General features: G+C 51.3%; 3 protein-coding genes across 3 annotated transcripts in view; 2 read left to right on the plus strand and 1 right to left on the minus strand.

The window, feature by feature from the left end:
* The first annotated feature begins 2,294 nt into the window (after nt 1-2,294).
* On the plus strand, nt 2,295-12,901 carry PABPC1L (poly(A) binding protein cytoplasmic 1 like). Its single transcript, XM_056507422.1, has 15 exons — nt 2,295-2,487; nt 3,201-3,394; nt 3,836-3,951; nt 4,706-4,845; nt 5,689-5,783; nt 6,019-6,156; nt 6,635-6,730; nt 7,565-7,831; nt 8,284-8,374; nt 8,656-8,784; nt 9,787-9,923; nt 10,256-10,349; nt 11,099-11,229; nt 12,022-12,111; nt 12,697-12,901. The coding sequence occupies exons 1-14, from the start codon at nt 2,295-2,297 to the stop codon at nt 12,103-12,105; spliced, it is 1,905 nt and encodes a 634-aa protein (XP_056363397.1). The 3' UTR covers nt 12,106-12,111; nt 12,697-12,901.
* Nucleotides 12,902-15,659: 2,758 nt separating this feature from the next.
* On the minus strand, nt 15,660-20,103 carry TOMM34 (translocase of outer mitochondrial membrane 34). The gene is made up of 7 exons (XM_056507381.1): nt 19,830-20,103; nt 19,652-19,751; nt 19,368-19,520; nt 18,658-18,818; nt 18,246-18,390; nt 17,485-17,611; nt 15,660-16,713 (listed from the first exon to the last, which is right to left on the minus strand). Exons 1-7 carry the CDS (start codon nt 20,101-20,103, stop codon nt 16,615-16,617), a joined length of 1,059 nt encoding a protein of 352 aa, XP_056363356.1. The 3' UTR covers nt 15,660-16,614.
* STK4 (serine/threonine kinase 4) overlaps nt 20,009-23,185 on the plus strand; it is a 44,466-nt gene continuing 41,289 nt past the window's right edge. The window contains exons 1-2 of the mRNA XM_056507380.1: nt 20,009-20,133; nt 22,574-22,654. Of these exons, the coding sequence (XP_056363355.1) occupies nt 20,102-20,133; nt 22,574-22,654 (113 nt within the window). The 5' untranslated portion in view covers nt 20,009-20,101. The remainder of the gene's footprint in view (nt 20,134-22,573; nt 22,655-23,185) is intronic.

Raw genomic sequence — 23,185 nt, forward strand, 5'->3', positions numbered from 1 at the left:
TCTGATGGCATTGTCAGCTCTGAGAAGAAAAATCGCTGTGTGCTTAGCTGCTGCTCTTCAGAGACCACCTCCTTCCTTAGTCCTTTCACATAACATCTCACATCCTTGCTGTCTCTTTTCGGGAAACGGTGAGCTGAGGAGGCTGGTCTGCAGCAGTGATGAGTTGAGGGGGTGTCTCAATTTTTTATTTAATTGTCTTTCTGGGAAAGCTCCAACTGCCCCAGCCACAGTAAGAGCCCAGGTGCACTCTGCATGTTTGACTAATATAACTGTTGCTGCTGCAGCTTCTCATTCTCATCACTGATGCTCATCTGACCTTTGGGTGAAGCATCTTAATGTGGTAAACCACCAGGAGGCTTTTGTGAAGGTGAGGGTTCTGCTGATTGTCCCCCAGCTGACCCTTTCGAGGGTGCAGGATGGGTGGAGCCGCTTTGGAATTGCACTGCCTGCAGCTTGAGGTTCCCGTGTTCTTTCATCCAGCCCAATCGCATCCAGAACAGCTGGGGTGCGGTCTCAGTGGATGATAGTGAGTTTACAGCACTCCTGGGCCATACACACAAGAGGTGATGATGGCAGAGGCCATATTTTCTGGGTCCCTGTTGGGTCCTGAGGGAGATTGCTGAAGAGGTGGAAAATGTGTGAGGGCCCGGTGATGAGGGATTCGTAACAGAGCTGTATACGGCTCCTGCCTGTACCCCTTCAGGGAATTACATACCAGAACGTGCATGTGATTTCCTAAAAGCGCGAGGGTGGGACACGCTGTCAGTGTTCCAGGGCGACACGCGGCACAATTCCCCTGCCTCTCCTTTGAGAAGGCACGAGATGCGCTGGAGCTGCCATTCGTAACGAGGAGATGCATCTGCCGAACCCCGGAGCTCCTCAGCTCGGCAGGGGCCGCCGCTGCCCGCCCGGACCGTGCCCCGCGCTGACCACAGGGCTGACCGTAGGGCTGACCGCAGCGCTATCTGCTGCGCCCGGGCGGGGCAGGCCTGCACCTGGCCGGGTGGGTGTGGCGCTGGGCGGGGGTCCCGTCCCGCCCCCGGGCCGCCGTGGAAGAAGCGGCGGTGCCGGCAGCCGCAGCGGAGCGGTGCTGCCGCGGCGGGCGCTCGGTGTGAGTGCGAGGCCGGCTCTCAGCGCCCAGCCCCGGCTGCGGGGCTGTTTCTCCGGGGTGGGGGTGGTTGGGCAGGGTGAGCAGCGCTTCCCCGCAGTCCCGTCCCGTGTCCGGCGGTGTGCGCTGCCCTTGGCTCCCCGGCGGGGCTGTGCCGCCCTCTGCCCGGCTGCCTCCTCCCCGTCTGAGCTCCCTTCCCTCCCTGCCCCGCTGGCTGTGAAGGGGCGCTGGGCTGGGGCTGCTCTGTTACCCTGTGTTTTGGGGACCCTGGGCGGTGTGAGGAGCGGGGCTGTGTCCCGGAGCGGCTCTGCCGTGGGCTGCCCGCAGTGGGGACCTGCCTTTGCCGGGGGATGGCTCGGTGTACTTCTCCTATACATGCCTGTTAATTTTGGGTATCTTTAGGTATCTAAACCAGTGTCTCAGGATTTTTGAGCTTTCAGGTAAGAGCCTCAAGGTCGGTTTTATAAGTTTTTGAAGCAGGATCTGCATTTCTGTGTTCCTAGACAGTACCCCGGGGGTCTCAGGCAATGCCTATTGTCTTCATACAGAACTTTATACTCAGCTTAAACCAGGCAGACACTGAGCATCAATTTGCCTGCTGTGGGAACGTTAGTCAACAAGCTGAGAAGCTGGGAATGGGTGTCTGAACCTTGTGTCTGCCATGTTAGAGATGGAGCTGTTTGCAGGGAGTGATGTGAGTCCTGCTCCCTGGGCATCAGTACAAACCCCTACTCTTTGGGTCTGCTCTGGCTGGAGAGAGCCATTGAGGAGTTAAAATGGAAGTCTCTGGTGGAGAAGGGCTGTTTACCTTCTGAGAAATTAAACTCCATTTTATTTCACTTGGGGTTTTTGAGTGTTTTAAGGAGCAAATCTCTGTGTGGTGTGTCCCTCTGCATCCTTCCAGAGTGTGCAAGGGTCACCTTGCACTGCACCAAAGGTGTGAGGTACAGATCACCCCAGCTCGACTTTTGCGCCAAAATTATTATGTTCTGGAAAGTTTTGGGATTGCAGTTTCTTTGGTGCATTCCTGTTCCTAATGCTGCTGGTGGGAAGGGAAGGGCATTGCTTTGACTTGTGCTGCTGCAGTGGAGCCAGCCCCAGTGTGGGTCTGTGGTTGCTGCAGACTACCTGAAAGCCCTGCAGCCTCGGGTCTGTCTCCTTCTGCAGCTGAGCTCTGTGGGTGACCATGAATGCCAGTGGCCCTGGCTATCCCTTAGCCTCTCTCTATGTGGGAGACCTGCACCCAGATGTGACTGAAGCCATGCTCTATGAGAAGTTCTCCCCTGCTGGGCCTATCATGTCCATCCGAGTGTGTCGGGATGTGGCCACACGCCGGTCGCTGGGCTATGCCTACATCAACTTCCAGCAGCCTGTGGATGGTACGTGCCCTGTGACACAGCCCTGAGAAGCTGCCTCACAGTGGGCTTGGTGTGCAAGTGATGGAAGGGAGCATCATGTATGCTGTATGCTGTATATGGCTGTATTGCTGCTGGGGCTTGGTTCTAACTCATCCCTGTTTGCTCTCTGATGGTGACCCATCCTGCTTCCATCTCTTTTTAGAGTCTGGGAAAGGATGCAGCTGCTGGGCTCTGGTGAGGGGTTGAAGCTGACTTGTAAGAGTTGCCTCCCTCCTTCTCCATCAGAGAAGGGCACCAAAACCCCTTCTGCCCTTCCCCTGGTGTACCCAGCTGCCCACTGGCTCACAGTGTAAAGTGAGGCCACTCTCCTGGCAGGCATTGTCATGACACAGTACTGTAATTGGAAGGTGTTCCATGCTGAAGTGAGACTGTAGTGATGGGAAGGTGTTGATTTGTTGCCCTAGAGACCAAAATCCTTACTGGGTAAATTAGCTAGGCATCTGCCAGACTGGGACTTGTAGTGAAATGGTTGATCCTTGGGAGTCAGACGTGCTTTGGAGAGAAAAAAAGTAATTAATCAAAGAGTGGTGTGGCTGGAGGGATGGGAGGCAGAGCTGCCTATCCCATTTAAGTTAACATGCCCCTGTCCCTGATTCCTGTGCACATCTCAGCTGCTGCAGGATGTGAGGGAGATCTGTCTCTCTTATTCCCCTCTCCTCCCCGCTCTTTGCCAGCTGAGCGAGCCCTGGACACCATGAACTTTGAGGTGATCAAAGGCCGACCCATCCGCATCATGTGGTCCCAACGGGACCCTGGGCTCAGGAAATCAGGGGTTGGAAACGTCTTCATCAAGAACCTGGATGACTCCATTGATAACAAAGCCCTGTATGACACATTCTCTACCTTTGGAAACATCCTGTCATGCAAGGTAGGTGTGCACAGGACCGTGCAGGAGAGGACTTGCTGCAGAGCTGCCCTCACTCTTGGAATCATGCTCCAGCCACCTGGAATTCACTTTCTCATTTCACTTCCCACATCTCCTTTAAATTCCCAGCTGCTTTGAAGCCAAAAGGCTTTGCTATGTTTCCCTTCAGAATGGGAAATCTTGTCCCAGCTCAGTGCATGTTGGTCTTGGGGAGCCACAAATCCCTGGGTATCTTATAAAGCAGCATGGCTCTGGTCCTGGGATTGCCCACCTCCCTGACCTGCTGCCAACACCCCAACAGAGCTCAGCTGCAGTAGGAGCTGGATGTCAGGGAGGGAAAATGCCCCTGGAAAATGGGGATGGGTTTTCCTATTATGTACTCTTGTACAAACATGGAGAAAAGCAGTGTCTGTCTCTTTCCTTTGCCTCTCATGCTGTTTGTAGGTGGTTTGTGATGAAAACGGATCCCGTGGCTATGGCTTTGTCCACTTTGAGACACATGAGGCAGCAACTCGGGCTATTGAGACCATGAATGGGATGTTGCTCAATGACAGGAAGGTGTAAGTGCCAGAGAGAGGAGACTGGGCTCTGTGCTTGGCTCTGCTCCTGCCTTGCCTTGGTCCCCTATGGGCACGCCCTGCTGAGGCATCCCTTTTCCTGCTGCTCTGTGTTCTTCTCTTTTCCATCCCTGCTGGGCATGGCAGCTCTGCTCTCTCTGGGACAGTGAGTCACTTGTGGTGGGTGCTGGTGGAAGTGTGATAGTGGTTTGGAGCTGTTCCCCGGCGAAGGAGTCCAGCCCCAGGCTGGGTTTTATTGCTGAGGCCATGTAATGAATGCCCACAAAGTGGGGCTGGTCCTTGATCTTGGCTGTTGCCATCAGATAATTCCTGGGCAGGAAGAGGTTTTGTTGTTGTTGTTCCTCTCTCTGCTTGCATTGCATCACCTCCCTCTCTACATCCCACAAGGCAAGAGCTGCCCAGAGCATTTGAGAATGCTTTGGAGAAACAGCCAGGTGTCAGCTCTCTATCCTTTGGGGTCTGCTGTGGTGGTGGCATCTTCTGAAGTCTTTTGATGTCCTCTCGGTAACACATCCCTAGTTTTGGCAATGGAAAGGGGGTATTTGTGTGTATGTACACCAGAGTGGAATACACTGAAGTTGCTGTAAGTGAAACTTATGGTGAGTTTGTGGGTGAGTAAAGCATGGCCTGAGGTGATGGGATCTCTCTTGGCCTGTACTGAGACAGGTGTGCCCGAGTCCACCTTTTCTCTGCAGGGGACCTGCAGAATTTGACTCTCACTCCTTTCTTCCCACAGGTTTGTTGGACACTTCAAATCCCGCAAAGAGCGCGAGGCAGAGGTTGGGGCTCGGGCAATAGAATTCACCAATGTCTATATCAAAAACTTTGGGGATGACATGGATGATGACAGACTGCGGGAAATATTCTCCAAGTTTGGTGAGTGCAGTTGTTGAAATATCCTCGTGTCTGATAAACTGGAGTTGGAGCAACTGAAAAGGAAGCTGGGAGAGTGCTTGGCTGAAATAGCAAGCCCCTTTTCTCAGTGAGATGTGACTTGTTTAAACATCCCCCATATAAAAGGAGTGCAGTGCTTTCATTTGTCAGGATGCTACGTGTGCTTTCCTGCTGTGACAGGGGATTACTTGTACTTGGTGCTGTCTTGAAAAAAGTATGTTTTTCTTTCTTGGAGAGGTGTTGTTTTTTTGTTTGTTTTTTTTTTTAATTTTTTTTTTTTAATTTTAAATTTTTATTTTTTTTTAAATTTTAAATTTTAATTTTTTTTTAAATTTTCTTGTTACCAGCATGCTGTCTGGTTACAGAAACCCTGGGAATAAGAATTGTTGAGTCTGAATTTAAAGAAAATAGGCTTTTTCAGTTTAGTCCACTACTGGAGGGTGCCTCTTGTGATGGGTTTTAGTGCTGTGCTAGCCCATGGGCCATACTGTCCATGCTTGGTCAGTGTAGTCCCAGATAATTTGTGGTTATCCTTCATATGAGCCCAAACTATGTGTACATGTGTAAAGGAGATGAGATCTTCTAGCCAAAGGAGCTCACTGCACTGGCTGGAGAGGCTGAAGAGTCCAGGGCAATGAGAGCAGCAGCCTGGGTTGGAGGGATCTCCATCATCAAACCTCACAGCCTGCTGTCCCTGCTCATGGGGACCCCATTGTCTGTCTGTCTGTCTGTCCTCATACTGGGCTCCTCCATGCTGCCATGGCTGTCTAGTCCGCTTGTCCTGGTGGCTCCCAGCACAGACTGTCCTTCCCTTGCCTCCTGCAGGGAAGACCTTGAGTGTCAAGGTCATGACAGACAGCACTGGCCACTCAAAGGGCTTTGGATTCGTCAACTTTGAGAAGCATGAAGAAGCCCAGAAGGCAAGAGGCTGCTCACTGCCTGTCTCTCCCCTGATATTGTCACCTGGTGATGTCCCCACCTCTCCTCAGGGGAACCTCACCAGCTTTGCCTTGTCTGGGGGCTGGTGCTGGGTACCTGGATGGGCAGGAGCTGGCCAGGGGGAGCAGGTGGAGGGGGTGAGGAGCAGAGCTGGCCATGGGCTCCCTGCTGAGCTGAGAGCCCTTCCCTCCCTCCCCTCCCCTCCTTCCCTGGCAGGCGGTGGCTGACATGAATGGGAAGGAGCTCAACGGGCGCCTGCTGTATGTGGGCAGGGCCCAGAAGCGGCTGGAGCGCCAGAGCGAGCTCAAGAGGAAGTTTGAGCAGATGAAGCAAGAGCGGGTGAGCAGGTACCAGGTAAGGGGAGAGTAGGGTGCTCCATCCTGCAGGTCTGCAGCAGGGACACTCTCAGCTTGGGGACAGCACAGAGCTCTCTAGATCAGCATGGTGGGTACCTACTGCAATTTGGGGTCCAGTCACTGCCTGGGAATGTCTTGGGAAGCAATATCGGGAAAGAGGAGAGAGATTTACACCCAGGATGATGTTGGGAGGTGAACAAACAGATCTGCTAATTTCCAGAATTATGTGTCTGGAAATGAGATAGCTTCATCAGGTTCACAGTGATGGTGTGGGTGCCTTCTTCACTTGGGGTGTTTGTACTTTGAGTGGAGTTTATGCACAATCCTGGCCTCTCTCCATGTCACTGCTCCTGCAGGGGATGGCTCTGTGGGATGTCCCACCCTCCAATTGAGCTGCTGGTGGAATGTGAATCCAGTGTGACAAACTGCTGTAAACTTTGGGATCCCAAGCTGCTTTTTTTTTTACCTGTGTGCAGGGAGTCAACCTGTATGTGAAGAACTTGGATGATGGGATAGATGATGAGAGGCTGAGGAAGGAGTTCTCTCCCTATGGCACCATCACGAGTGCCAAGGTGAGAGACTGGGGCTGCCACTGGAGCTCCTGGGGTCAGTAAATGGTGCACTCAGTCCTTGGAGATGGATGGGGTTTATAATCCTGTTGGATTACACTTCCCTGCTGATGACTTGTATCTCAAGTCAGGTGTAAGGGACATGTTCACACTGTCCTGAGAAGCAAATATTTTGTAGCTTTGGGTTACCTCAGCCCTGGTGAGGTGCCAGGTATGGGGACTTAGAGCATAAATATTCTGAATATTGCCCAGCTGCTCTGTGACACTGATACAAATGAAAATGACCACCAGCCACCTCTCTCAGGACAGTGGGGTGACATCATGGTGTTTGGCCTTTTGGAATACCATGGACCTGTCGATTTTTTCACTGGGACTGGTGTCAGGATTCTCTGGAAGGCAACACATAAGGGATGGTCTGGCTTCGAGGTCATCTACCTATAACCTGCCAGGGACAGATGCTGCCTGGCCCTTGTAAGGGTCCAGTGTCCCACTGATCCCCACTGCTTGCTGGCTCCTGCAGTGTTTAGTGCCAGAGCATTTCTGGCCCATGTGCCCTGTGAGGCTGAGGCACAGATTCCCCCCGGATGATGACAGCTCCCAATCTCAGGCTGGTGCAGACTCTGCCATCTTAATTTCCCAAACCTACTGCCTGACCAAATCCTGCCCTTCCCAGAGAAACCTGTCTGTGAGAGAGGTGCAGTCCCATCCCTCCCACCCTGGGTGTGGGGGCTGAAATGGCATGCCTGTGGCATGATTCCTCACACACCCCCTGTGCTGTGTTTTGTGAGTGCTGCAGTGATCTGTGGACTCAGCTATCTTGTTCTAATCCTGTTTTAGGTGATGACAGAGGGTGGCCGCAGCAAAGGGTTTGGGTTTGTATGTTTTTCCTCCCCAGAAGAGGCCACCAAGGCCGTGACAGAAATGAACGGACGGATTGTCAGCACAAAGCCTCTCTACGTGGCGCTGGCTCAGAGGAAAGAGGAGCGCAAAGCCATCCTCACCAACCAGTACATGCAGAGATTGGCCACAATGAGGGCCCTGCCTGGCCCTCTCCTGGGCTCTTTCCAGACTCCCCCAGGGTACTTCCTACCCCCCATGCCTCAGGTGAGTCCTGCTTCCCAGAGGCAGCCTTGCACAGGGACCCAGGTCTGCCCTGGAGCAGAGTTTGGGCTGTGCAGATCTGGGCACATCCTCTGCAACTGCTGGGATCTGCCTGGGCTTCCCTGTGAGCAGCAGGGTGGGGTGCAGGTGCTCCAGGTATGGGCTAGAATTTCATAGTTACTGCTGCTCCTTTGAGGGAGGAATCAAGAAGGAGTTTAGTGGGAGGGTGTGAGCAAGGGAGAAGGGTTACAGAGGTGCAGAAGCTGCTGAGGAGGAATTAGGTGGAGCTGCTGGAGGACATGCTGACAGCAGGGCTGGAGGTTGCTCTTTGAAGTGCTCTGAGAGTGTGGTTTTGGCTTGTCTGTCTGTGTGCAGCAGCCACGGTGAGGCTCTGGGTTAGTTCTGGCTCAGTTCAGCTCCCCAGTCATGTTGGTTAATGTGTTGTTCTTCCCCAGCCCCAAACCAGAGCTGCCTTCTACGGCCCCAGTCCTGTTGTCCCGGTGCGCCCTGCCACTCGCTGGAGTGCGCAGCCCTCCCGGCCCCCCTGTGAGTCTGCCTGGCTGTCCCTGGGGCTCCAGCTGGTCTCAGTCACGGACTGAGGGGCTTTAAAAGCAGCACTAAGTGTGTATTCCTGGGGGTTCATCTTGGAAAAGCGTGCAGGGGTTTGGTGCAGGGTCACGGTGATGGGCAGCAGGAGGCGAGATGTTGGCAGTGACACCAGAGGTGAGGGTCTCCTGAGCTGTCCCCAGCCACAGTCACTCCCCCCATGTCTCCTTCCACAATACCTCTGCTACCAAGTAGCTTCATTGTGTGTTCTCTCTGTACAGCAGTGTATCCTGAAGCCACCCCCATCCTGAGGGCTGCCGTGCCACCCCGGCGCCTGCTGTCCAACATCAGCACCACCAGACAAGCCTCCACTCAGGTGCCCCGAGTGCCCCCCCAGGCCCAGAGAGTGGGTGAGTGGGGGAAGGACCCCCACGACATCCAGCTGGGACAGCGCCGTGGTGGCAAGGGTGCTTACTGTGAGCTCAGGTGTCATTGAGGGGGACTGGGTTGTGGGATTGCTCCTGGAGGGGTCTGGTGGTGTGATGGGGTTGGAGCTGTGTCTGCAGGAGCTGAGCATGTAACTTTTGGGGAAGGTTGGGATCTTCCAGGTAATGGGATGGGTCTGATATGCAGGTTGGTCTTGCTGGTGGCTACAGCTTGAAGCAGATGGTGATGCAGCCACAGCACATGGGCTTAGTGCTCAGACAAAGGCAGAGGGTGGGAAAGGATCTCTGGTGAAGAGAAGGGGATCTTACAGGCTCTGGATGAACTGCTGCCAACGCTAAGCCTCATGTCAGAGGGGTTTGGAACTGAGAATCAGACCTTGCTGGCATCCCCAGTGTCTGGCTGTGCTGAGGCTGGGCCTGGGTCTTGGGGTGTCCCCTCCACACATTGACCATGTGGGGCAGTGACTGCCTACAGCCTTCCCATCTTCATGAGATTTTGCCCAAAGTTATTTTTGGCATTGAGCATCTAACTGCTGAAGTGAGCAGTGGGACCATGAGGGCTGTCCGTGGCTTGTCCCCTCTCCTTTTGCCACTGTGCTCTCATTTCTCTGCCTTCATCTCCCTTCAGGGTGAGCTGGGAGACAAGGCTCTTGAAGCCCACCCTCTCAGTGCTGTTCCCATTGTCTGGCTGCTGATGCAGATGGGTTTCTGGAAGAGACATGATGAGGTGTGGATGCCTTTGCCAGCTCTCTTGCCCTCTGCACAGCATCAGACAACCCCCCCCGCCAAGGCTGGCAGTGCCCTGCCTGTCCTGGGGAAGCTGCCTTTGACGTGGGGGCTGCTTTGAGCCCACGTACGGCTTTTCAGGCCCTCCAGACAAGCCCACTCTCCTTGTGGCTTCAGCCTCCTTGGCATAGGCATGCATTTAAGGACTCTTCCTCAGAAATGTTCTTGTCCCCATTGCAGCCAACATTGGGACACAGACAGTCAGCACCCGGGTGCCCTCATCTGCCCTGCCACGGGGTGCCCAGCAGTACAAGTACTCCTCCTCTGCCAGGAACATGCAGTCCATGGGGCACATGCCACCTGTGGTGGCCCCACAGGTGAGTGCTCTGCAGCCACCAAAATGTGTCATTCCTGGTGCTGCTCTGGGATAATGTGACTGCTGACCCCTGTGATCCCCATGGCTCTGTGGGTGGTGCTTTGGGGACCTTTCCCAGGGGCTCTTGGAGGGCTGTGGATCCAGTGGCCACACAGCTCTAAGGTTTGACTGCAGCTTTTCTGGAAGCTGGTGTTTGAGTAAAAACAGACAATGGTTGTATCTTGGAAGGCTGAGATGCCCCATTGTGGTTGGTGTTGAGCACCATTCCTGCAAGCCAGGTAACTCCCATCCCTTCCAGCCTCTGATTGCTGTTCTTCCCTGTTCTTCCTCTAGATGGGAGAACCTGCTGTGCATGTCCAGGGGCAGCAGCCACTGACAGCATCCTTGCTTGCAGCAGCCCCTCCTCAGGAGCAGAAGCAAATGATTGGTGGGTGCCAAAGCTGCAGGGCCCTAGGGGCATGTGGGCTGGCATACTGCAGGGAAAACAACTGCTGGGAGAAGCTGTAAGGCTTCGTGGGTTTGCTCTGATATTATGCTGCTTTAAGAAAATAATAATAAATTCAGTCTGTGTTGGCACTGAAGGGGAGCAATAAAACCACTTCCTGTCTCTGTGAGCTGCCTGGCAGTGAGAGTGTCTGGTGAAGCTTTGCAGAGAGGCAGAGCTCCATCCACCCTGCCTGTGCTGTCAGGCCATGCCAGGGCATTTGTAACTCCCCTGAGCTCTGAACCACCCTGTACTGCTGCTTCGGACAGTGATGAACACCTGGCTGGCCATAGGGGTTAAGGTCAGCCGTGCCACACAACCCTTGGGTTTCAGGTCTTCTGTGGTGGAGCAGGCAGTGCCCTGGTGTGAGACAGCATTGCTTGGCCTGGCCAAAGCCAGCAGGTCACAGGCCAGCTCTTATCTCCTGCAAAAACGGGTACTTTCACTTGTTCATGGGTGGGCAGATGTGCACAGCTCACTGCCCTGTGCCCACTGTAAGTCCCTGCTGCTGACTGCACCCAGCAGCTTCCTGTTGCTGTGAGGTGCTGGAGTGGCTTTACTTGTGAGCAGTTTTTCCACCATCACCACCTTTGTATCCCATTTTGGTGGAGAGGGCAGGAGTGTTTGCAATGGGTTTGAAAATGCTGGAGGGCTTGCACAGTGCTCATGTCCTGGCTGGTGTTTTGGAGCAGGTGAGCGCCTCTACCCCCTGATCCATGTGATGCATCCTTCTCTGGCTGGCAAGATCACAGGAATGCTGCTGGAGATTGACAACTCCGAGCTGCTGCTGCTCCTGGAGTCCCCAGACTCCCTGCGCTCCAAGGTAGGAGGGGTTCAGTCCCAAACCATCCCTTTCCAAAGGGCTGAGTACCTGCTGCTGCAAGGAGAGGTGAGCACAGCCTAGGACATGGGGCACTGCAGGGAGAGCAAGTAGCTCCTGTTTTAATTTTCAAGTGAAAAAGGAGCCCTAGGTTGATGTCACCACACCCTGTGCCTGAATGTCTGCCTGCCTTCAGCAAAAGGAGAAGCTGGAAGCGGCTCCCTGAAAGCACAGGGTGAAAGCCAAGCCTGAGGGTGGTTTGGAGATTATTTGAAACCAAGATGGGAAAAGCAGGGTGGTATATGCTCTTTCCTCAGAGTAGAAAGCAGACAAACTGCTGCCTCTCTGCAGTATTTCTTCAGTTTCCTTCTTTGTTCTGGTGAATATTTAGCTTTGATTCCCATCAAAGCAGTTGGAGTGAATTGACTGCATATTTTTGTTGCTCCTTGGCGACAGGAGCTGCTTTCACCCTTCCACTGCTGTTTTTTGAGGAGCCTGGGCTCTGCTGGGTGGTGTCAGGTAGCTTCACCTCTGACTGCTGTCTAGCAAGTTCTGACTTTATAATAAAGGAGAGATGCCCCAGAATTTCCCTTGGTAAGAGATAGAAAAGGTCTTTGGGCTGATCAGTCTCCTGCAGAAGCAGCAGGCTGGGATTTTGTAGTTATTCTAAGTCCTTTACCTTTTGACAGTGGGTCTGTGTGGAGGCCACACTGGGACCTGAAATCTTGACTTCCTGGTGCAGTGCAGTTTTACAGGAGAGCAACTCAACTTCTCCCCCTTGTGCTCTGTTGTAAGATCGAGGAGGCGGTCACTGTTCTCCAGGCACACCAGAGCACCGAGACACCCCACAAGGGCAGTGCTGGGGCGTTCCTGCAGTGAATCCAGGTGGGTGCTGCCACTGTGCTCTGCTCAAAGTCTCTGCTTTCTGACACTGGAACTGGGGATTGGGATTCTCATCCAGGCCAAGCGAGGTTTAATGGGCAATATCAGTGTCTTAGAGTGTAATATTCCATTTATTAAATTGTATCCCTCATTTCCTGGAGTACAACATTTTAGTTGTATTGCAAAGACCTGTGTGGGTTCTTTCTATGTTGATGAGGGCAATGGCTCTGCTACCAGAAAGGAATAAAGGAAAGGTCCTTGCTTTTCTGGAGGTCTAGTGGAGACAAGCACAAGCTTTCCTGGGTATTCCCAGTGGGTTTTTTGTGGAACCTTGACAGTAGATACCCTATAAAATATCCTTTGTTTGCTTGATCAGGAGAGCTGGCCCTACTCCTGAGGCTGGGATAGACACACTAATAAAGCAATTCAGACTATATGTACTCCTTTGAAGATATTTCAGATATTTTCTTGATTTATGATATCAAAGTAACTGTGTTAATCCAAGTTCAGGTGACTTTCATCTTTTCTGGGTGAAACTATTCCTTTAGCAGTTGAAAATTACATATGTGGGTTCTCTGTTTCTTGCAGACTGTGGGACTGAGAGCAAGCCCTGAGAATGTTGCTGTGGAAGAACAGGAGCAGGAACCCCACCATGCTGTTGGAATCATGCCTGTAAAGTGACCCTGGCTTGTCTTCAAATGCCCCATCCTATTGTTAGTGTGTATTGTAACCCCTGTAGAACTGCTTCTTCCTGCACCTGTAAAAATCCTCACATTAAATCTCTTCTCACCACTGAAGGCACCTTGTGAAATGTGATTTAGAGCCCAGCCTGGATCAGTTGCCCAGGAAATGATGAGTGCTGATGAATCATCATTTTAGTGAATTTATTGGGTTCTGTAGTTTTATTTGATCATGTAGCTGGCACTAATTAAGAACTGGTACTTCCACTCCCACAAATAGGTTAGTTCCCTTGGCAGAAAGACAGCCAATACTTGTCTCTTGCAGGTGGAAGGATGGACTCAGGCTGCAATAATTAGTGATGGAGTTTGTGGTCCTGGTGGGGTGTCAGGCTGGAGAGCTGACAGAAGGGACATACAGGATTACATTAACAAATTACCAACCAACAGGCTCCTCTAATACTTTGATTCCCTACAGGGATGGATTTAAGCAAAGCAGGATGGATTGCTGCTGTTCTCCTTTTGTAATGAACTTTGTATACCTGCAGTAATGGCCTCAAGTCTCTCCTGGTAACCACAGGGTCTGTCTGTGTCTGGTGCACAAGATCAGCTTTCTAAGGTACTGTGGAGTAGCTCTAAATCCAAAGCTGTGTTTCCAGTGTGTGTCTCTGACCAGAGGTTCCCAGGGGTCACTGAAGAGCCTGCAAGCATTCACAACTGCATTGTGTCCCACGGGGACACCTCCTGCTTGCAGGGGGAGCTGGAACCTGTTATTGCTCTGTTGTGTTCCCTGCGTTGCTGTCATCACCCTGCCCTTCATCCTCTGCTCTTCCTAGTTAGGAAAGGAATTTCGGTCCCTAGAGACTCCTGGGTACTTGAGGCTGGTGATGCACTGACCTCACTTGACTGCTTCCTCGAGCTGGCAGGAGCACACCTCCACCAGCACCACCCACCTTCTTTCTGTGCAGCTTCTGCTGGTTTTGCTGTCTCAATCTTCCGTGCTGTATCATACTCACTTCAGCTCCCTGCTGAGTCATCCCTCTTACCTCTTGTTTTCCTTCCAGCATTTTAATAAAGCCACTTACACATTTGCTCCTGCCTGGTGTCTGCTCTGCTCCACTGGGATTATTCACTGGGGCTTTTCAACACTCCTTTTTTCTCACTTTCATTTCACCACTTCTTCCTCTGACCTCCTTAAATATTTGTTTTCCACTTAGTGGATTCCTCAGCCTGAACTGTTCACTGTTTAGATATTATCTCTTCAATGAGAGGCTTATAGAGGACTTTAATTCACTTAATATACAGGACCCTAATTTGTTATTTCTCTCAAAGTGTCATGGGCTGGAAGCTTTTCTGGTTGGTCTCTGGAGGAAAAACCTGTATTTGCATGAGTGTAATGCACCTAAGGACAGCTGGAATGGGGCTGCACGGTAATCTTAATTCTGCTGTTTAGCTTGGCTGCAGCCTATTTTCAGGTGTAACAGTAACAGGGCAGTTCAGGTGTGCCTGTGACACCACCTACAGTGCCAGATGGCTGCACTGGCTGAGTCCTCTTTAAAACCAGAGGGAATGTAGAGTAGGGCCCAGGAACATGGGGATATCAGAATAGCCTCTGAAAAGATGTGAACAAGGACAAGAGGTTTTAAAATGATGATCAGCAAAGGTGAAGCTGGATTTGGATCCCTGATGATAGTAGAAATAATTCAGAGTAGCTCCCTGGCTGCAGTCCTTGGTGAAGTCTGAGGCTTTAAGTTGATGCAGCAATGCAAATGAGCCTGGAGGCTCCAGTCTGGAACAGCTGCTGTTAGAATGGGGCAGATGAAGGTGTGTCCCTGTGACAAACCCTCTCCGTTGCCCTGTGGCCAGCTCTACCCTTGTCCACCTGGGAAGTTTCTGCACAGACAGCAGAACCACAGCAGGAGCGGAAGGGACCCTGAGCCTGCAATATTATCTTACTGCTGTGCAAAACATCTGTACATCTGGTGCTATTGCTGGGGAAATCTTTGGTATCAGGCACAAACAAAACTGCTGTTTTGAGGGGAAGGGGATGGTGACTGCTGCTGCTTAGGGGTGCTGTCATGAGCCACTGTTGAACAGTGCAGGTATCTGCCACTCAGGGCTGCCAAAAGGATAGCTTTTCATCAAGTGAAGGCAGTCCTACTCCTGGGTTCTATGACCTTTCTGTGCTTATCTGTGTGCTGCTGTGTGCTTCCCCACCCTGAAATCCATCACACCTGCTAGGAGCCTGGGCAAGGGCTGGCTGTGGGATCAATGGAGCTGCCAGCTTAGAAGCAGGAATGGTGTGAATGGAGCAATTTGTGCCCCTCAGGGAGGACTTGTTACAAGCCCTGGCCCATTACAGCTGATGGAATACAGTCCTGGGACCTACAAAAAGCTGTTTCATGTCAGGATAAGATAAAAAGTCTTTGTCTTCAATGGCATTAGAGGGATTGCTCTCTAAATTCAATTCAGCGGGGTACCTAAAATACTGCTGGGAGAAACAAGGTGGGAAACAAATATTTTTGTTCCCTGACCAAGGGCTAGCTTCTGCCTCCTGGTCTGTATTATGAGTTGGATAAGGTTGAACATTGCCCAGCACCTTATGAGCTGAGGCACAGTGCAAGGCTGAGCAATGGTTGGAAAGCCTGAAGCAGTGCTGTGCCCTCCTTGGCACACCTTTCACAGCCCCAGTGTCCCTGGAGCTGTAGGCTTCCTGCTTCTCTGAACTCTAATGCTCACTACGAGCTGAGCCACTGTCTGAAAGGGCAAGGCTCTGTGCAGTGCTTGAAGTCCTCTGACAAACAGGGGACAGTATGAAGTGGTTAAACAAGTGTTTCCCTTCCCCTATTCCATCGATCACAAAAACCAGAGTCCTAGAGTGAAAATAACATGGCTTTAATGAGAACAGGTTTTAACAGCTCACAAATTCCAAGTATCTCTTTATCTACCATTTAAAATCAGTGCCATCAATACCAGAGCAGAAGAAATTCAAACATGCACTGAAGTGGTAAGCCACACGTCAGCTGGGGTGTTACTGCATATTTTCCTCCCTGTAACACCCCAGAGCAACTGCTCCAAAAGACACAGAGGACCTAAAGTGGTTTCCAAAAAAAAAAAAAAAAAAGAGAACAAGACAAAATACCATTGCAAAATTCTCAAGCACCCAGAATCTGAAAGAATAGTGCAGAGTGTAACAAGGCAGAATTAACTTGCTGCTGTTTTCTTAAATGTGCCGAATAATTAAAGAAAGCTGCTACTGTAAACATCTGCCCAGCCACACTAAGCAGCAGAACCCAGCTGAGGGCCAGCAGGCATCAAGGGCAAGAGGGAACAAGCTTGGCCCTGTGCAAGTAACTGTACTCCTGTCACAAGAAGCGTCTATGGTGCTCTGGCAACTACAGCAGTTCTTGCAGCGACTTTCAGTCATAGCAGCACAAATGCAGCAAAACTGTCACCTGAATAAGGACTAAAACCCCCTCTTTTTGTTGCTCTTCAGACAGAATATCCCCTTCCTGTGCATCTTAGCCAACATGTAAAGAGTCCCTGAGGCCAATAGTTAGAGGAAAGTTGACTTCCAGGAAAATTAAACTAAATGCCTCCTGGGGAGGGGCATTAAAACTATGCATGATCATAGAGCCAGCTTAATAGAGTTTGATACAGATTGTCTTAACAATCATTGTGCTGGTACAGAACCTCTTACAGAACCCAGCAGTACTGGAAGAGAAATTTCAACACCAATCCTGCATCAACTGGTCCCTGTATCAACAGCAGAAGGGATAAAGCTTTCCTCTGCAGTGGGAAAGAAAGCTTTCCTTGTTGCTTGGTTACTCTAGGCTCTGTTCAGCTCTTGCAGTAATCTCAGTGCAGCTGTGTTCTTTGGTTCAGTTTTCAATAAGCTCTTGATGTCGGCAATGCTTGATTTGTAATCCTAGAGAGAGAGTATTTTTTAAGGGTTAGTGCATGAAAAAGGCAGTCTAAGGCAGAATACTGCCCAGCAACAGAGGCAAAGACAGCACAATTAAGCCTGTGACTCCCTCTCTGTAACTGCTCAAAGCACTGGCATTGATGTAGCTGTTCCAAAATATGCTCAAACTGGGGCTGAGAAGATAATTTCATCACTTAAGTGGGTCCTGAGTCCAAGATCAATGCAATATCTACTCCAGTACTGACTCCAGAATGCCTCATGAGACAAAAAAGATAAAGCTCAACACAACACTGGTCTCTGTGGTGACCAGGGACAGGATCTGCAGCCATGGCCTGAAGTTGTGTCAGGGCAGGTTTGGGTTGGGTATTAGGAAAAAGCTGTTCAGCCAGAGGGTGGCTGGGCAGTGGAACAGGCTCCCCAGAGACGTGGTCCCAGTTTGGACAACACTCTCAGGGCCAGGGTGTCATTACTGAGGGTGGTGCCGTGCAGGGTGAGGAGCTGGACTTGAGGATCCCTGTGGGCTCTTTCCAACTCAGCACAGACTGTGATTCTGTGAAAAGCAGCTGCCTTCAGCATCTCTAGAAACAGGACCTGATGCTGACAAACTCATGAGATTGAAACAGCAAAGTGCAATGTTTAACTCTTTGTCCTTAAAGATCTGATAGCAGATGCTGTCTAGCACAGAAACAAGCCCTAAAGGGTATCTCTGCCTCTGATCATGCATCAACAGCCATCTAGTCCTATCCTAAAGCCCTTCAGAAACTCCTGACTTACCTTCAGTTCTTTAAGTGCCTGAGCACGCCTATAGAGTGCCTTAACATTCTTAGGATCTAACTTCAGAGCTTCAGTGCAGTCCTGTGCTGCTTCCTTGTATTGCTTCAGGGCCAGGTAACAGAGAGCTCTGCAACACACACACCTGCTTAGAGACCCTTGGCAGAAAGTATTGCCACACCACACAGAGAGCTGTCAGTGCAACAAAAAACTGGACTCCAAAACCAACCTTGTGAGCTATGTCATCTCACTTCTTGAGCTCAAGTTTTTTTTTCATTTACAGGGAGGAAAAATAGGAAATGGTTTTTTCAAGGAAACAAAAGGAAGATGTTTAGAGCAACCTGCTCTAAAGGCAAAGAACCTGCACTTGTACTTCGAAGATGCAGGTTCCTGCCTCTGCCAATGAAGCATATGCTCTGCTTACTGCAACTGCCTTAGAAGTTCTTTGAGTGTTTAAGAACAGCAGTCTGCAGTTTCTGGTTTGTAGGAGAGCAGAGACCACTCAACATACCCCAGACCTGTCAGACAAAGCAGTCAAGGGAGAAATCCCTTGGCAGCCCAGAGGGGAGTGTCTCCAAGGGGTTCTGTAGTACCTGATCAAAGAATGTTATACTACAGGGGAGGCTGCACCTGAAATGAACCTGAGGCGGTGGTTTTGTTTTATTCATTAGTTGGAGAGCAAACATTAAACAGTTCTGCCAGGAAGTACCATGGTGGCTTTCATACAAGACCAAGAAGTAGTTGGGCAAAGAGCTGAACAGTACCTGTTGGTGTAAGTTGCACATTCTTTGTTGAGCTTTAAACTCTCACTGTACTTCTCAACTGCTTTCTTATGGTTTCCTTTCTTTACAAATTCATTTCCTTCTTCCTTAAGTGTTCTAGCTCTCTCCATGCCAGCAGCAGTCTCATCTAGAAATGGTGTGAAAGGATACAGAACTCTATAAAACCAACAAGAATATACCAGCCTCACAGAAAACAAATATCCTCATACTAAAGGCAAGACACAGAGACATCAAAGGAACCGGAATCAATAGAAAAGGCTGCAGCAGAGCCAGGCCTGGGTTTCTCCAGGCCTCAGCCCTGGCTGCAGACACACCAAGCAGGTGTGGCAGCTGTCTTGTTCATCACCCTGGGGAGCTACAGGGCTTTCAGCCCAGCCCAAGGGCACGTTCCCACCTCGCTCTCCCTGTGGTGCAGTTGTAGGAGGAGTGTTTGCCCCAGGGGCCTGGGCAGAAGGAATGCTCCACCTCCTCTGGGCAGAAACAGGCACTGTGGGGATTGGTGGGAGCTTCTGACGCCAGTTCACACCATCCTTCTCCAGCAGGGCTCTAGTCATCCTGGAAGAGACAGCTCCCAGTCACCCTGGATGCTGGCTGGATGGGCCTTGCAGTCACCAGCAGGGTCACTTTTAACCTAGCTTGTGCATTAAGAACACCATCTCTCTGCCTGCTAATTTCTTAACATGCATCTCAGCTAGGTTCAGTCTACAGACAGGACATTTGCAAAAATATTATCTTCACATCAGAAGGGCTAAAAATACAACAAGAGATGGGCTGCTCAGCCGAGCAAGAGCCATGCTTTTCACTCCTCGGTCTGGAAAACCATGGGCAAAGCAGATGGCACCAGAAAGAGAACAGGACTATAGCAACCTGTAAACACAGTAAACAGAGGGAGGCTTAAAGGATAGGGTACTGAACTTTAAAGGAAATAATGAACTAAACCTGACACTGAGCAAAGCAAAAACAGTCACACAACAATCATCCCCCAACCTGGACCAGCACCTTGAAAGGAGCTACAAGCACAGGGAGCAAGGCCAGGCTTTGCTTCACTCGTGTGCCTGGGACCCAGCTCGGCTCGAGCAGCAGCACACAGCCGCCGTACCTTACCTGTTGACCCCATCGTGTGCCGCCTGCACGGAGCAATCCACCTGCAGCGCCGTCTTGTAGTCCACATAGGCCAGCGAGTACCGCTCCAGAGCCTCGTACGCCGCTGCCCGCCGCAGGAGGGGCTTGATGCCGAACGGGACCAGCTCGAGGGCGCTGCGGCGAGTGCACAGAGCGCCGTGAGGCAGAGCTCTCCGGGGCCGCTCCGCCCGCCCCAGCCCGGCCGGGAACGCGGCTGAGCGCTCCCCACGGCCCCGCCGGGTGTCCCTGGCCCCGCCGCCGCTCACCTGGTGCAGTCGGCCACGCACAGGCTGCAGGCGCCGTCCTTGAGGTGGCAGGCGGCGCGGTTGGCCAGCAGCACGCTGCGCTCCTCGGCGCTGGCATCCCCTGCGCGGGGCACACAGCCGCGGTTCAGCCGCGATTTGGAGCAGTGGCCCCGCTCACCCGCCCTGGGTCGCGCCTTACCTGTGGCTTCCAGCTGCGCCAGCGCCCGCGAGTAGAGCTCTGAGGCCGGGCCGTACTGCCCGCGGCGAAACTCCTCGTTGCCGGCCCGGCGCAGCGCAGCAGGGCATGCGGCCATCGCGCCGCCGCCGCGCCCGGGAAGCCGCGCCCCTGCCGGGAGCGGAGCGGGGCGGGGCGGGCGCTCACCTCGGCATCCGGCGGCGGGCGGAAGCGGCGGCGGAGCGGGGACATGGAGCAGTGAGGGACCGGCAGAGCCGGCGCGCCGACAGACCGCCATGGAGACGGTGCAGCTGCGGAACCCGCGCCGGTAAGCGCGGGTTGTGTCTCTGCCGGCACCGGAGATGTCCGGCCCGTGGCACCCGCCCTGATGTCGGAGCGGGGCCGCGCCGAGCAGGGCAGCAGTCCCGTGGCTGCGGGTCCGTGCGGGGACAGCACCGCACTCAGGTGGGGAAGCAGCGTGACCCAGAGCACGGGGCAGAAGGCTCTGTGTGGGAGCTCCCGCCGGGTACCGCGGCGTACGAGCCCTGCTGGCCCGCGCCAGTGCGGTGACAAAGCCCCGGGCACTTCTTCTCCCGTCGCGTCTGTCCCGGGGTGGGTTTTGTGCGGGTCTGTGTCCCCGGTGCCGTGTCCGGGTGCGGTGCTGAGCCCTGCCACTGCCGCCAGCGCAGCGGGAACACCGGGCACACTGAGCACACCTCACCGAGCCTCGAACCCCCGCACGAAGCCGTGAGTCCCTGTCGCGGCTGCCGGGCCGGGCCGGGGTGGGGTGAGTCCCTGTCGCGGCTGCCGGGCCGGCCCGGGCCGGGGCTGTGGTGCAGAGCTGGAGCTCAGCTGGGATGCAGTGTCAGTGTCTGTCAGAATCCTATCAGTGGTTCGCAGCTGGGGCCCAAGGAACACTTGGGCAGCGAACAAAGGAAGCTGCTGGCGCTGGTCCCCAGTGGCATTGGCTCGTTTGGTTAAGCAGTGATGTACAGTCTTTTAAAAAACAAAAACCCCAGTTTTATTCTATAATTGCTTATGGCAGTGATTAAGATTAGATGTGAGTAACAGCAGAGATGAGATGGGTTTGTGTTGCTGTTACATCTGTGTGGTACAGACATCCTGAACAGAGTGTGTCAGACAGCAGCGAGTGCTCTCCATGGAACAGGACAATGCAAAGTAATTGAGCTCCTGCTCTATGGTAGAAATGAGGCTCTTCAGTGCAGGTGCAGTAGTTGTCTGATTATTGTGTTTGAGTACATGAAAAGCGTTTTTTTTTTTTCCCCTTTTATGCCTGTAGAATTTAGGCCTTTAACAAGAAGATTCTGCCTCTTGCATCACTGCTTTTTGGGCTCCTTGGGAATGGTGACTTATGTGTTTTCTGGTGCATGTATTACTTGTTTTTCCTCTTTTCCCACTCCTTCTTCCCTCTCTGTTTTTACAGGGACAAGTAAATTCTGTTTAATGCTTATCTGAGCGGGGAAGCCAGCAGCTACTTTCAGTATTTCACCACTTCCTGAGTCTGCTTCTATATAATGTTTCCTCTGTCTCAGGAAGCCATTGTGTGTGCTCCATGCGTGAGCTGTTCCTCCCGTGTGGCTTTTGTATATAAACATAATAGCAAGGGATCAATGAATGGTTTCCACTCTGTTCTGAAGAAATTAGGGGAAAAAGTTGTATATGTAATATAAAAATTAGTATTCCAGTGACTGGAGTCCTGGTCTTTAGCAGCAGTTGTAAGAGCTTTCAGGAGTAATTTGCAGTTGCAGGCGACCACGTGTGTTTTACTTTAAACACCAGTCAGTGCTAAAGCTCTGAGACTCTTAAGTTTCTGTGACTAAAAAACTTGTATGAGCTGGTTTAGGAAGCTTGGAGGGGGTCTTGTTGGCTGGTTTTTGTTTATTGTTGTTTCAGATTTTTTTTTTAGTTCATTTGAAAATGAAAGAGCCCTTGTTTGTGGGCTGTTGGATACTCTTACCACTTACAATAAAATACTGTTTTCAGACCTTTTTGTTATGTAGTCCTTAGCTGTTTCAGGAAGTTTGGTGAACAACTCTCCAGTGCAGACTCAAACAAATATGATTGATCTTCTTGTTGCTTTGCTTTGTGCTTTTTTTAGGATATCCCTAAAAGCTGTACTGGGGGAAAGGGGGCCACGTGAAGAATCACAGCACCTGGCAGGTTTTTATTCCTAGAAATTATTTCAGCTGACTCTTGTTAGCAATACATTTAATAGGGATGGCATTAAGATCCTGAGAGTCAGATACAGTTTCCTTTTTCATGGTAGAATTTTCCTTGTATATGTCCAGGCCCATGAAGTTAAAATCTGAAGTTTTGATGTTAAAAATGCACAGGTGAGAGCAGTATTGCCTCCTGCCTCCCAAAAATGTATTCTACACATACTCTGAGCATCAGGGAAGATGATGTTCCCTATTTTAGGCCTTGGTAGGTATCCTTCCATTACAGATATTGAAATTTAACAGATGTTCAGTGGCTTCAAGACTCTCCCACGTTGAGATGTGACCACCAGCATAATGATTCTGAAACTGATTTCTGCCTGCTCACATTCTGTTATTTCTAATTCCCAGTCCTTTTTTGCTATTGGATGCTAATAATATTCAGTATCCTCATCAGGTGAAATAACTTCATAATCAGTTTGCTTCATGCCAAACCTTTTTTATGTTTAAGTGGTGCTATTCTTCTGCTTCAGCAGAGCCCAAACTGCCATAAAATTAAATGTGGTATTTTCTCTCTTCTTACCCATACAGGCAGCTGAAGAAGTTAGATGAAGACAGTTTAACCAAACAACCTGAAGAAGTATTTGATGTCCTGGAGAAGCTTGGAGAAGGGTATGTGTTGTGTTCCAGTGGGCCAAATGTACATTTTTCTAGGAACACATCTGTGTAGAGGTGTGTTCAGTGGACTCTGATGTTTCACTTTTGTCATGGTCGTGTTTCTGAAAGGTAGCTACTGATAGAGTGACAGTGTTTGGTTAATAACAGAATAAAGAATTTATTTCCCAATCTTAATCCAAGTAGCAGGTTATGAGTCAGCAGTAGGGAGTTAAAAAGTTCTTGAAAAATGCCAGCCTGGAGTTGGTAGAGCTCTGTGGGAACTCGAGAGATATTGTAGCTCATCCCTGGTACCTCTTGTGGAAGATCTGTCCGGTGGAAGTGAACTTCCATGGCACTGTGCCCTTTGGTGAGGCAGAGCAGCACAGGAATACTCCAGGAGTGACATGTTCACTGCCCTCAGGAGTTTGTTTGAAATGACTGAGTTGTAAATCTGCCTGGCTGCTTTAAGTAAAGCAGCTGGAAATAAGAATGACAGAATAATATGACAGAAATAAGAATATCTGACAGGAACAAGCAAACCTCTCT

The sequence above is a fragment of the Oenanthe melanoleuca genome, chromosome 20 (genome assembly GCF_029582105.1).
Source record: "Oenanthe melanoleuca isolate GR-GAL-2019-014 chromosome 20, OMel1.0, whole genome shotgun sequence".
Classification (NCBI taxonomy): domain Eukaryota; kingdom Metazoa; phylum Chordata; class Aves; order Passeriformes; family Muscicapidae; genus Oenanthe; species Oenanthe melanoleuca.

Bases quoted from the DNA above. Each gene is read 5' to 3' on its own strand.
- PABPC1L (XM_056507422.1), top strand. From the start codon at position 2,295: ATGAATGCCAGTGGCCCTGGCTATCCCTTAGCCTCTCTCTATGTGGGA. The intron at 5,784-6,018 runs GCAAGAGGCTGC...CTTCCCTGGCAG, and splicing joins AGCATGAAGAAGCCCAGAAG to GCGGTGGCTGACATGAATGG. The intron at 8,375-8,655 runs GTGAGTCTGCCT...CTCTCTGTACAG, and splicing joins GCAGCCCTCCCGGCCCCCCT to CAGTGTATCCTGAAGCCACC.
- TOMM34 (XM_056507381.1), bottom strand. From the start codon at position 20,103: ATGGCGGTCTGTCGGCGCGCCGGCTCTGCCGGTCCCTCACTGCTCCAT. The intron at 19,521-19,651 runs GTGAGCGGCGGC...CACTCGCCGCAG, and splicing joins TGCGTGGCCGACTGCACCAG to CGCCCTCGAGCTGGTCCCGT. The intron at 18,391-18,657 runs GTGGGAACGTGC...CACCATTTCTAG, and splicing joins TGCACCACAGGGAGAGCGAG to ATGAGACTGCTGCTGGCATG.